The following is a 14,720-nucleotide window of genomic DNA, read 5'->3' as shown; positions in this document are numbered from 1 at the left end:
ATACAATTATATAAAACTTTTTACGTTATACATTAAAATTAAGCAAAATAATCATACTGCTTTTCGTTTTCTTATGCGTGACTCTATAATTTTGTCAACTTATGCAAAGCATCTTATCATGTCTCAATTGGTTCGCATAATCAATGGTATAGTTGACAAATGACAGAGGTATCAATGCGATAGAAATTTCTCATTTAAGTTAGTTAGGGAAATGTGTGAATTGGGGTAGCATGATTCATTCGGCGCACGAAAATTGCGTACTCATTATAATATTAGCTATATATAATGCATAGTTTATCAACTTTTTCTATAAGATTGGATTGGTCTGTCATATTAGCATGTTGTTTGCACATTTAACTAACCGTTTTTTTTTTGGGACCATAAGTATTGTTTTTTTATCGGAAACAATTTTGTTTGAGCAAAAAAATTTAAAAATATCACATCACAATGAGGTTATTTTTCTCAACATTTTTTTTGCAGATTTAATTTTTACAAATTATCGATAAAAGTTTTATATATACATTTAATTATAAATGATCACGTTAATAAAAATAATTATATAATGTACATTAGCTATTTATATAGTTTTAAGTAAAGATTTAGTTTTTTTTTTTGGTGACTTAGTAAAGATTTAGTTAAAAGACAAGAAACATGATAGAAGGAAGAACATAATGAATTGAATGGATATATTTTTAACGTGTTTTTTAATAAAAAAGTTTTTTAGGTAAATTTGTGTGAATGTTTTGCATTAAGTTTTCTTTTATTTGCGGTATTTTAAAAACTTTAAAAAAATTTTGGAAGTCAACAAAGATAGAAAAATTTAAGTTTAATTCTCTTTTTTCTCTTAATTTTTCTCTTAATGTATTTTGATAAAAAGAGAAAAAATAAAAGTCGTCAAGAAAAAAAGCATAATTCTGTATTATTTTAGATAAGAGATTGAGAGATTTCCTTCTTTTCGAATCCTCTTTATATTAGGAGTGATAAATGAGAAAGTTCGCTCCATCCTGTCCCGCCAAAAATTTACCATCTGGCGGGTTGGCCCGCCTCGCCTAGTGATACAGTCATGAATTCTTCCTCCGTCTTGTCTAATAGCAGACTGGCGGGCCAAGCCCGCTAAATCTTTTTTTCTTTTTATAAATCATTAAATATTAAATAATATATATAATTTCACAACCATTTTAATAAATTTATAATTTCTAAAGATATAAAAAAATTATAATTCTAAATTCACGAATATTAAAGTTGTTATAATTATAAATATGTAATAAACATAATCATAAGCCAAATTTTTTGAAACAAAATAATAAAACCAATATTGTCCAAAACAAAATAAATATTATCCAAAACATATAATTAAACATCTTCAAGTTTATAATCAATCAAAGATAAAACGTAATAAAAAAAATATAACTTAGAATATCTTCAATTATTATCTTCATCCTTTTGTAAATTAATAATATCATAGAAATTTGTAAAAAAATGGCCCTGACAAAAAAACGACTGGTCCGCTGGAGAAGTCTGTTCCGCCCGGCCAAAGCCCAGGTGCTTAAACGGTGCGGGTTAGTCGAACGTTCTAAGTTTGACGATTTCAAATTTTCAGCCCAACCCACCGTTTTTAGTAGGTTATGCTGATTTCGGCCCATTTAATACCCCTAACTCTATGCATTATCAAAAGAAAGAAAAAAGTTAAATATAAGGATGCAAACGTTAACATGTAATATCATTTAAAAAAGAATGCAAACATAACAAAAAACGTGACCGAGCTTAAAAAGTAAATCACCGATGGTCGAGGAAGGTGAAGAAAAATTTGCTTAGAAGGGTAAAGAATGACTTCATCTCAGATTGGAAAAAGTGTAGAAGCTACAAATTGTGAAAAATGCAGAAGATTTATAGCATGGTGAATCCAACAATCGAAGTTTAGTTTGATAAGAGAAAAAAAGGTAATTAAACGAGACACGGAGTAACTAAAGCAACAGGCAAAATGCATAATCCAAAATATTTAATAACAAAAAAAAATTAACTAAAAATAGTCATAATTTGCCTTACTAATTTATTCCGCTAAAAAAAATAGATACACAAACAGCATTCAAAGCAATTAATGAATGCAATAAATAGAATATAAAAAAAGAGTGAATCAATAAAGACATCACCAAATCCAACACCATTAAAAGATGTTCGAAAAAATGCCAGTAATTAAAGAAAAAGTAAAATAATATATATTAAATAACATATATATACATCTATATATCTATATATATACATACACATATGTAGAAGGGGAGCCTCGGAGCAGCGGATGAGTTGTCTCCACGTGACCTCAAGGTCACGGGTTCAAGCCGTGGAAACAGCCACTGATATAATTATCAGGTTAGGTTGCGTACATTACAACCTTGGTTGCGGCCCTTTCCCGGACCCTGCGTTAAACGCGGGACGCTTGTGCACCGGGTTGCCCTTTTTTTTTTATATACATACACATACGTAAATTTTTATATTCATTAATACATGAACAGATTAAAACCCATGAAACAATATGCTGTCAACCATTTAGAAATGGTCTACATAAAAAAAACATTCCCCTAATATTTAGATAAAAAATAAATGTTGAAACAATTTATAACTTAATAAATGTTGTTGTAGTGTATTAAATATTTTTTTCCTGTTATATATGCATATAATCAATACATAAAAAAAGAAAAACATGCATAGGTTATTATGTCAAGTTAAATCTCAAAGTGGTTCTTAAAATTACATTCGAAACTTAAAGTAGTCTTTAAAATTAATAATTACCCATATTTATCCCTGAAATTACATTCCGAGACTCAGAGTCATCCTTCAAGTATTTTCCGTCAATAAACTTAATCGGAAAATTGATGTGAACTCGTCTCTTACACGTTGACTAGGCAATGACTAGCTGATGTGGATTAGTAAACTTTTTTGTGGCAAGTTGGTCCCTGAATCAAATTTAAAAACCCTAATCCTCAAATTTCTTTTCCCTTCTCTTTTCCATTCGAAGTTAAACCATATTTTTTAGCATGCAACAACGGATTTGGATCCTCTAAAGTTTGAATTTTACTTTAGAGAGTAAAGTGTGATCTTCTACCCTTAAATAGTTTCTCCTTCATATTTATTTTTGGTCCCACCTATGAAATAAATGGTAAGAGATCACACTTTACTCTCTAAAGTGAAATTCAAACTTTAGAGGATCCAAATCCTGCAACAATCACCTAAGAATGCAACATAAGTACAAGCAACATCCCATAGATAAAATATCATTTAAATGCTAACACCAATTAAGCAATTACATAAGAATTTATCAGCCCTTTAATAATATAATCAAAGAAGTGCGTATGCAACATAAGAATTTATCAAGTTTGAAACAGAAAAGAATTTAAGTTTCATTTAAAGGGCATCAACCTTTTTATGGTTTCTTCTCAGTAGCCTCGATTATCAAAACTATGGTAGAAAACTTCGATCATTGGCTTGGGAATCAGCCGATCTTGAAAATCCTCAGGGGAAAGAATTCAAAGTCAGGGCCAAAGTTGAACTTAACCGTACAATTTGGTTCATTGGGGAGAGTATACATTGAAACAGCAGGGTAGTATCGACTGCCAAAAAAATCCTTGAAAACTACACTTTAGTACATGCCATTTTTGAAGAAAAATATCTCACTTCCTGCATACAATATGATAATTAGAATCATGTGATTTTTATAAACATGCTACACTTAGAATACAACTTACAGCAAAGAAAATTCAAAATTTATATTATAGACAAGATAATTTCATTTATAACAATACAAGCAATGACACTTACAAAATCTGATTTGTTACTACAGTAATCAAAGCTCCAAGAAAAAGAACTTCTTTTTGACAACTCATTATTGGGCAGTACTTCAACATCCCCTTGATGACAGCTTCTCCAACCTATTATCTTTCTCAACAAAAAGAAGCGAACTGCATCTCCTAAATTCAAATTTGTCATTGATTCATTTATTTTGTATAATAAATTCTTTCAAGTAGGTAAATTAAGCACACCTAATTTCCAATAAGCAGATATTCAGTCTGCGAAATTCAAAAAGAAATGTGATTATATCTATAATGTATAATGAACCAAAGATGCAACAGTACTGACCATATTTTACACAATCAGATCTCAGATCCACAAATAATGATATAGAAACTAATAACATCACCTTTCTTATATCCTTCGTCTCCATACTTCTCCCTTAGAGCCTTGTGCACCTTACTCCCATCAATATCCCTTAACATCGTAGGGTGGCATTTATAGGAATTAGTATATGTAAATCATTATCAATCATGACAGGCTATTACCTAAAATACTATACATACATGGATAGTTGATAGGGTTAATGATTATAGAAGCAATATTAGTATGTATTAAGTGGGATTTAAAAATAAGCGACATATTTGTTTGAAGGACAATGTGATCATGAACAATTTTAGAATGCTACTATCAATAGCATTAATTCAACTTCATTACATATGTTATGGTATGATCCAAATAATTTTAAGTCAGGCTTGCAATTTCACAATTAAAATAGTCGTTCATAAAACTAGTTCTCATGAAACCCTAGTAAAAACAGCAAACCATCAACATGCATACCCATACAATCAACCATAAATAACTCTATTTAACTATTGAAAAAATTATATTAACAACATTAAGGTAAAATAGAGCATCTTTTATTTCTACTTCCTCTTTTCCTTTTTGCTTACCTCAAATAGAGAAAACAGTCTTCAGCACACACTCTCTGAATGACGACGATGACGAAGCTGACGTTGAAGTGCAGTCATTTTTGGAGGCAGCAGCTGTAGTGGCACCAATCACATCATCGTCGTTGAGGAATAAAGGGAAGAAGAAACACCTCTGTATGTGTTTTGAGAGGGACAGAGAAGTGTTGATTAACTTTGAGATAGGGGTTACAATATAGTGTGAAACGACGTCGTTTCACAATGTTTGAGCCTCAATACAATACTAAGTCGCTTTAGGGTTTGCCAATGTGTCAAGATAGAGTATAGATAAGTTTTCTGGTGGTGCCAAGTGGACGAAAATTGCTTGAAGGACAAGTTTGGGTCCCGAAGTGCAACTTTAGGGATGAATTTGGGTAACTATTAAGTTCAGGGACTACTTCGAGTCTCGAGTGCAACTTCAAGGACCACTTTGAAGCTTAACTCCACATGACCCGTCCTCGGCGTCCTGCTCCTCGTCATCGAAGTTGTCCCAGAATGTCACCACGTGCCCCTTCCGGAACGGCTCCGACACCATGCCAGAGGAGTTTAGTTGCAAAAGCTAAGGCCGGAGTAGCACACTGCTGGCAAGGGTTGGCTCCGTAAGGTCGCCGACGGTGAATGTGACCTCAAACGGGGAGTTGTAGCAGGTGGAACTCTGGTGGGAGAAGTTGGCCTTGGCTACGAGTGAAGGCAGGGACTTCATAAACGTTATCATTGTTGTCAGCCATGCGGTGGTGGTGGTGAGTTGAATCGTCATCGTTGCAGATGGATTGAAAGTGTTTGAGGGAGTTGGAACATTGTGTGTGATAAACTGATTGATAATCTACAGAATTATACAAAATTTATTATATTCCATTTTGTCTTAGTTATGAAATGATGTTTTTTTTCTCTTATCTTTGGTACTGTACTAGTTGAAGGTACCAGTTGAAAAGTTTATACTGTAATTTACTATTTTTTGTTGATAAATAATTATTGGTATTTTATATTATTGCTGCATTGATAATTGGATTTAGAAGAGTCAGAGTAAAAAATAGAGTTAAAGAAGAAGAGAATGAGGAAAAAAATTCAGGAAACAAAAATTGGAATTAGGGTTTTAAAAGGGAAAAGAACCACATTCAATCAAAAAAAGTTTTATTTATCACGTTAGTAACTATTGGCATGCCAACGTGGCAGGAATCAGTCCACCTCAATTTTCCGATAACTAGTGATAGACGAAAATTGCATGAGGAACTACTATAAGTCATGGAGTGTAATTTCGAATACTGTCTCAAACTTCCTGAACTAACCTATCCATTGAACTTTCCTTGTTTACTTTTAACCCTTTAAACATGTTTGCTGTTGGAGACGAAGACATTGAAGGGAAGAATGTAGCTTAGTTGTTGTTGTTGTGGTAGCCATTTGGAATGTGTTTCCTTGAACTTATTAGAATTTTACCGTTAATGACTGCCAACAATAACTTTTGACTAACTTTTAAACTTGTTTAATTGATTGCTTGATGTGTTAGTAGGCTCTTAGAATCATAAACATCCCATGTCTCTTTCTTTTTTATTTTTGGACCTACATATATATAAAGCGGCAGTTGTTTTTGGTATATATATTCATTAAAATATAGATACTGGAGTACATTTATAGTATTTATTTATTGAGATAAAAATTATAAAAAATAATATTTATATTTTGTGACAAACAAATAATTTGTTACAAAAAATATTAAATTTTGTGACATTAATTTTTTGTTACAAAATAATTTGGTTTTTTGAAGCAAAAAAATATGTTGTTATAAAATATTTTAAATTTTTGTAACTATTTCATCTTTTGTTACAAAATATGATAAAAATTTGCAACAAAACACCAATTCATTACAAAAATTAACATAATTTATAATAAAAATAATTAAATTGTTATAAAATATTAGCACGTTTCGTAACAACTTGTATTCTTGTTACTAAACACTATTATTCAGTAACAATCACCAATTATTACTACAAAAAATCAATTTTTTGTAAAAATTTTAAATTTAAAACAAAATTTTTATTACAAATACTTTATTTTTTTATAGTGGTTATTTATTTTATCTTGAAAATTTAAATTTTTTTTTTTGAAAGTCAACAAAGAGAGGTTTATGTTTAACGTAGCTACTCTCTTTTTTCTCTTAATGTATTTTGATTTTTGATAAAAAGAGGAAGAAAAAAATCGTCAAGAAAAAAAAGCCTAATTCTGTATTTTGGGGGAAGGGGTTGAGACTTGAAAGACTCCCTTTTTTTCCGGACCCTGTTCGTATCCGTATTTGTGTTTATGGTGCAGTTTAATTAAGTTTTTTTTGAAAAAATAGTTTAAATAATAAATAATTATATTAAAAATAGTTTATAAATGAGTTATTTTGTGTTTGAATTTTTAATTTTAAAATTATTTATTTTATAAAAATATGATAAAAATTAAAATAGTAGTATTACGAGAGAAGTAAATTTTTTTTTAACTTTTCTATAAATTCTTAAATAACTTTTTAGAATGTTGCAATTTAATTTTAAAAATTGCATCAAACATCAATACTATTATTTTTTATAAGTCAAAAACTAAAAAAATTTATTTTTAAAGCTTTCCAAACGAACTCTATATTAATTTTTACTTAAAGAGTAAGCTTTAAATATTATAATTTAAGCATAGTACAAAGTGAGAATGTATGTCTATTAATTTTTTATAAATAGAATTATAATTGGATGATGGTATAATTAATTTTTATTTTTGGATTGATAATGCATCAAAGTAGATCCGATCTCATCAATAGAAAAACAAAACAAAAGATTCAAGTTAACTCCAAAATGTAGATATCTAAGTATCTAACCACCCTCAAAGAGTTTATGAACGATAATTGATACGTAGTTAGTGCTATATTATTGATGGTGTTATACGAAACCAGTAATACTTTAGAGAGAGGAGTTATATATAGTTGTGTAAGTTTGGTCTTTAATTTATTAATTATCAGACTAGTTATAACCTATTAGCATTAGTCAGGTAAAAAAAAAAAAAGAAGGTTTCATGCATGAAATATATTCTTTCAGTTTTCAAAGAATTCAATGCATTGAAAAATCTCAATTTCTTATATAATTAATAATCTATTCATTTTTTAGAAAAACAATTGTTCTTAAAGCATTATTATGATCATGCATGACACTCAAATAAAATGGCATAATCTAATCAGAAGTAAAATAATTAACACATATTATGCTAGCTTTGGAAGAAGTGATGATGGTTTTAATTGTTTTATTGTCTAATGGATGAGAATTATATTGAAGGTGCGTGTGTAAGTTAATAAGTTATAGCCATCACTATTTCTTTATCAACTCTTTTCTTAATGTGACTAAACATTATTTAAACTTCTTAGTTAGAAGAACTCACACTCACCTTAAATATATAAAATTTTAGGGATGCTTTTTTCCCCGAGAGTTATTCATTGTAGTGATGGAAATGGAAAATGAGAAAGGAGGAACAATAATGATCTATAACTACCCACCATTTGATGGCCAAATAAGCATCGGAAATTAGACGCATATATCCAAGAAAGGTAATTAAGAGATATGAAGGTTAGGGTTTGTCAAAAGAGATAGAGAGGGATCAGTCTTTCATTCTAATATTTAATTTAAATTACAGAATGGAATTGAATAATATTAATATGATCGATGAGTTAGTTGATGTAAAATTTTTGGAGAATGGAATGATTTAGTAATAAAAAAGGGGTAAATTTGCAACCAATAATTAAAATTTTATTGTAGGTTTGAATATTCAATTAAAAGTATTGCCATAATAATTTTTTAGATACATTAAGTTAACTAAATCATAAAATTCTATTTGACTAAGGCCGGAGGGTATTGAATCCTTTTTTTTTTGTTTCGCGTGTTTGACTAATTTTATCATTTTTTAAAGAAGAAAAATACATATGAATAAAAAGTGAAAATCTAATATATTATATAAAAAGTACTAAAAGATTAATAAAATTTATTATTTATTATTATTATTATTTTTAGTCTAAAATTTTGATAATATATTTTTAATTTATACTTTTAAATATTAAAACAATTATTGATTAAAAATAATAAATTCTATTAGTGCACTAATATTTCTCATATTATATAACATTGAAAATATAACTTTTTTTGTTGACTGTATGTATTGTGTTTCTGCTTTATGGTGCTGTATTGTCCATGTAAACTTATGATTTTTCTCCCCTTAAAAATTGAGAGTTAAAAACAATAAAAAAAAAGGTTGAAAGATGTTACATGCAGCTTCAATTCCACTAGTTATTAATGTTAGAGTATAATTACGATTAGATTAATTAGTATTATTTAATATTTTTAAATATTTATTATAGGATATTACGACTTTATTATTTTGATTATTTTAACATTTATAAATTTTTTTATATTATATTATTTTACACAACTTGAATATTCACAAATATTTTTTCTATTGCTTCCTCTCTCCTTTTTAACATGGTATCAGAGTCATTGTATCCTCTATGAGGAGGATAAATTGATTTTCTTTTGATGAAAGTACTATAATTTTCATACTTTTCTTCTGTACCATTTTTTTTCTTCTCTTTTATCAATGCTTTGATGCTTTTCTCACATCACCAATTAGCTCATCCACTACTTATTTATTCTCATGGAGAAACCATATATTTTTCGTCACTTTTCGATAGTTTATTATCTCTTTACACTTTGTCACTTTTCAACAGTTTTTCGCCAGTTCACCATCTTTTCAGCAGTTTTTTCGGCAGTTGGCCACTCTTGCGGCAGTTCTGTTTGTGTTATCTTTCGGCAGTTCCGTCTGTGTTTCCTTCCGACAGTTTCGTCTACACTTCTTTTTGACAATTCTGTCTGCGTTTCCTTGTGGCAGTTCCGTCTGTGCTTCCTTGTGTCAGTTTCATCGGCGCTTCTTTCCGACAGTTTCGCCTGCACTTTTTTCAGACAGTTCCGTCTGCACCCATTCTATCAGTTTATAAATTTTATTTAGTTGTTTCAAATAATTTGCAGTCACTTGAGTTTGAGGAGGGATGTGAGAGTGTAATTAGGATTAATTAGATCAATTAACATTATTTAACATATCTGAATATTTATTATAGGATATTACGTCTTTATTATTTCGATTCTCTTAGCACCTATAAATCATCTTTTATATTGTATCATTCTACACAACTTAAATACTCACAAACATTTTTCTTATTGCTCCCTCTTCCTTTTTTAACAATTAATTAATATCACTAGTATATAATTAATGTTGCAAGTATTATATATGTAACCTAATTAAGTTGAGATTCTAGTAAATAGCTAACGTATATGTAGTTCCTAATGTTTATTTAGTCCCGTGGTTGTAACATATGTTTTGCCACTAATTATAATTAATCTAACAATTTAATTTCCACCGTAAGTTATTAAATTTGAAATTTTATAAATGATCATATTTTTTCTACTTTTCACATCACAAAGACTAGGTTCTATCTCTCATAGTCTTTAGTTGTAATTTATCGTATGTATTAAACTAGAATACTACGATTCATGATATTCTTTTATACATCTCAAATATGATGAAATCACAAATTTTTGCCTTTTTAATAGTGTCCACTGTTGTTTTACCTTGTTGCTTGTGTGCTCGAATATCATCATCATCATCTCATGCAAGTTTTAGCAGCTTCAATGTTGTTGACTATGGTGCCCATGGGAATAGTCAAATTGATGATTCAAAAGTAATGTATAACGTTGTCTAATATATTTATTTATTTAATTTTTAAATTTATATATTTTGAAATGTTAACATATAGTACAACGTTGTCTAATATAATGTAACAGTTTTTATATTTAATTAATTAATTAATTAATTATATGAGTGTGTGATTTACAAGGCTTTTTTGAAAGCATGGAAATCGGTGTGTGATGCAAGTGAAAATGCGGCAACACTAGTCATACCAAAAGGAAAAACCTTCATGTTGCAACCAATTTCATTTCAAGGTCCTTGCAAACCTACCAAAATTAACATTAAGGTAATTAAATTGTCCAAATTGATCCTTTAATTTACACTACATCCTCAATCCCACTAATTAATAATTACAATAAGTTGTCTTTTTTATTTTTTATTTTTGAAAAAGTAATGAATTAAAAAATTTGATGTGATATATAGCTTGAAGGAACTGTGATTGCCCCCAAAAAACTTGATGGATGGAAATGGTCAAGTGATGATAATGAGAAAGATGCATGGATCACGTTCTCAAACATAAGGGGTCTTGTTATCAATGGAGGTGGAAAATTTGATGGCCAAGGTGCTTCATGGTGGGGTTGTAAAAAATGTAACCGACCAACGGTACGTGATTCATTTAATCAACATTTACTTTGAGGTGAAAACTCAAGTGCAGTCGACTTCACATGAAGTTGATAGTTGAGAGTCGTTAGATGATTTGACTAAATTTTCATCTAACGGCTCTCAGCTATTAACTTCACATGAAATTGACTGTAACTGAGTTTTTACTTTATTTTAATTTTATTTTCAAGTGAGAATAATAACCCTTATTATTAGCAAATTCAATTTAGATAACTTTATTGTTTCAAATTATCACATATTAATTGAGTACATTATTTTGTTGGAACTTAAATTTTGCAGGCTTTGCGTTTTCATGGGTGTGGAAACTTAGATCTTAATTCATTGAATCATATCAATAGTCCAAGAAGTCACATAAGTATAAACCAATGTAATCACTCAAAAATCTCTAATCTTCGAATTAGTGCACCAAAGGAAAGCCCTAACACTGATGGAATTGATATTTCGGCCTCCTCCAATATTCTTATTACAGGATCTACTATAACAACGGGTAACACACAAAATACTTATACTTTTTATTTCTTTTTTTTTAAATATTAATTCACGGAATTTTCATTTCTATTTAATGAAGAAATCAAATAGGCATCACTATTTTATTTTTTTTAAAAAACATTTTATTTTCAAAGATAATAATATTTGAATAACATCTTTTGTTTTATATTCTTTTTCTTTATTATTATTGTAAAAATAAATATTTATTATACCCATATGCTTATTATGGAGTTAAACACATAATCGATTTTATGTGTAATTTTATTTGTTATGTAGGTGATGACTGCATTGCGATTAATGGTGGTTCCTCTTTCATTAATGTGTCTTCTATTCATTGTGGACCTGGCCATGGAATCAGGTATATGCTTATCTAAACTAATTATCTATATGTTCTTTTATTAATTTGTCTAATATGTATATATGTTAAAAGAGAGTTATACTCGTATAAAGATGTTTTTATGTAAAGATAATACTAAAAAATGGTTAGATAAATTAATATTTTTTATTAAATTGTTTAAGATAATAATTATGTATATTATTTTTCATATAATAAAAACATCTTATCTTATAGTTACATATATTAAAAAAAAAAAGAACTTTTTTTTTATGATTTTAGTATTGGAAGCCTTGGAAAAAATGGAGCCTATGAAACAGCACAAGAGATACGTGTACAAAATTGCAACTTCAGTAGAACTACAAATGGGGCAAGAATTAAGACATGGAAGGTAATAACATAACTACATAAGTATCCACTTTAATTAGCTGTCTATATATAAGCAAATTAATTACTTTGAAAAGAATTTCTTTAAATTATCAATATAATAATTTGTTTCCCTTTTTTTTTCTAATCAGGGAGGATCTGGATATGCTAAAAATATTCTATTTGATAATATTATAATGGATGCAGTGGATATCCCTGTAATTATTGACCAACAATATAAAACGGATGATATCAAAGTGAAAAAAGTGAAGGATGATAAAGCAGTAAAAGTGAGTGATGTTACATTTGTCAAAGTGAGAGGGACCTCAACTTCTGAAGATCCGGTTCAACTTAATTGTGATGCCATTGGATGCACCAACATTAACTTGGAAGGAATTGATATAACATCGACCAATGGAGAGAAGACACGTGCATCCTGCAAAAATGTACAAGGGATATGCTCTTCATGCACTCCAAATGTTCCATGTCTTTCTAGTCAAAATAATTTAACAATTAATAAGTTCTTGTAGTTCACACCCATATAGACTACTTATTACTAGGTTGTTCTTTACTTTCTCAATTTTCCTGAATTATTTATAGAATAAGAAATACTTATATAATAATATCTGATTTCATTTTGGAATGTCTGACAATTATAACTTTTTAAATTATCATGTTGACTTCGTAATTTGCAATTTAACTGTTTTCTTTACAATTTAATTTGGCCACCTTTGTATTATTTCCTTGGTAGTTAGGGTTGAATTATATTATTTAAAAGATTTTAACGTAAAATTCCATCTGAGATGAAAAGAGAAATAAATACGTCTTATAAGGATACAAAGTTTTTTTTTTTAGAAATATTTTGATGGATGAGTAAGAAATTCTATCATTATTTTTACCGTCTATAAGAAAACCATAAGGTACAACATAATACAATACACTCATAATACAATACAGACAATAACACGAGACATAATGAAATACCAAGTCTAAAAATGTGTATGTTGGATATGGGAAAATAACATACACACACATATATATATATAAATTTTTTTTTGGATAAACTATAATCGTATATTAATATTTTATTGATATTAATGCGCAAACTAACTTTTTAAATATTTAAAAAGTATAGGCTAAGAACAAAATTAGATATATCAATATATAATTGTATTGGAGTCATGGAGTGTATCATTGTGTTAATTTTTTTTTATTAAAATGCAGTTATAAAAGAACACGTGTCAAATTCAGACCATATAAATAAATTTATTTAAGTCAATATAAAGTGAAAACAAAACATTGATTATAGAAAAAGTAACCCCCTTTTTATGCATTTAATATCATTAAAAACTTTAAAATCATATCTTACTATAAAACATTAAAACCCATAAACTTTTGTCACAAAAAAAACATCAAAAGAATACTTAGATAGCATTTAATTATTATTTTTTTTGTGTACGGTCTAAAAATAAGGCTTAGTTTGGTAAAATTTTTACTTTTTAAAAGAAGCTTATAAAAGTTAACTTTTAAAAGATGGTTTTTTAAAAGTTGTAGCATTTATGTTTGGTAAATCAAATCAAAAACAACTTTTAATAAACATAAGTAACATCAATTGTGTTTGGTAAAATAGCTTTTAAAATTTAAAAATACTATAATAGACATAAATGCAAACATTAAATTTGAAAATTAGTTAACATATGAGGTTATATTAGACTTTTAAATTTTGAAAAGCACAAGCCAACTTTAAAAAGCTCCCTCCTAGGTGCTTTCAAAAGCACCCCTAACTTTTAAAAGCCGCAAGCACAAGCACTTGAGCTTTTTAATTTACCAAACGCAAAATGACGTGCTTGTGCTTTTTAAAAGCACAAGCACCTCCTGAGAAAGCTTTACCAAACCCAGCCTAAAAATACTCATCACTCCTCATGGGTTAATTATTTTTTGTTATGGAAGTAGAAGTGGTGATATACCTTAATATTGTAATTTTTGGTATTTTTTAAAACTGTGGAAGTACACAAATTGGAGGGTTCGATTTCTGTACCTAAAATTTTTTAATTTTTTTTAAACACAAATCGGACGGTCCGATTTGTGTACCTCTCACAAATCGGACGGTCCGATTTCTGTACCTCTACAAATCGGATGGTCCGATTTCTGTACCTCTAATAAATCGGACGGTCCAATTTTTTCTTTTCTAATTAAACGATTCCACATTTGAATATAACACCCAAATAATCCACATTTTAAAAAAACACCACTACTACTCCAATATTAAAAACAAAAAATTCTCCTCACTGCCTTACTATTTATGCCTCTCCCTCTCTATTTTTTTTTGTCACAAATAAAATTCAAACATAAGGACAATTGCTAGAAAAAAATCCAATAATTTTTTTGGTGACTAATACAATAATTAATTA

At 28.7% G+C, this 14,720-nt stretch overlaps 1 protein-coding gene across 1 annotated transcript; it reads left to right on the top strand.

The window, feature by feature from the left end:
- The first annotated feature begins 3,455 nt into the window (after positions 1 to 3,455).
- On the top strand, positions 3,456 to 12,839 carry LOC107495495 (probable polygalacturonase At3g15720). The gene is made up of 9 exons (XM_052263142.1): positions 3,456 to 3,561; positions 4,746 to 4,889; positions 10,364 to 10,491; positions 10,648 to 10,785; positions 10,923 to 11,102; positions 11,400 to 11,607; positions 11,886 to 11,967; positions 12,226 to 12,334; positions 12,462 to 12,839. The coding sequence occupies exons 1-9, from the start codon at positions 3,456 to 3,458 to the stop codon at positions 12,837 to 12,839; spliced, it is 1,473 nt and encodes a 490-aa protein (XP_052119102.1).
- Positions 12,840 to 14,720: the final 1,881 nt, after the last annotated feature.

Source organism: Arachis duranensis, chromosome 6, assembly GCF_000817695.3.
Source record: "Arachis duranensis cultivar V14167 chromosome 6, aradu.V14167.gnm2.J7QH, whole genome shotgun sequence".
Classification (NCBI taxonomy): Eukaryota; Viridiplantae; Streptophyta; class Magnoliopsida; order Fabales; family Fabaceae; genus Arachis; species Arachis duranensis.
The sequence above is the reverse complement of the archived record's forward strand: the minus strand, read 5'-3'. Positions and strand labels throughout refer to the sequence as shown.

What these genes read in the sequence shown, in the direction of transcription:
- LOC107495495 (XM_052263142.1), top strand. Translation starts at nt 3,456, where the DNA reads ATGGTAGAAAACTTCGATCATTGGCTTGGGAATCAGCCGATCTTGAAA. An exon ending in AGGGAAGAAGAAACACCTCT is followed by an intron (nt 4,890 to 10,363) that starts GTATGTGTTTTG and finishes CCTTTTTAATAG; the next exon opens with TGTCCACTGTTGTTTTACCT. An exon ending in AGGATCTACTATAACAACGG is followed by an intron (nt 11,608 to 11,885) that starts GTAACACACAAA and finishes TTTGTTATGTAG; the next exon opens with GTGATGACTGCATTGCGATT.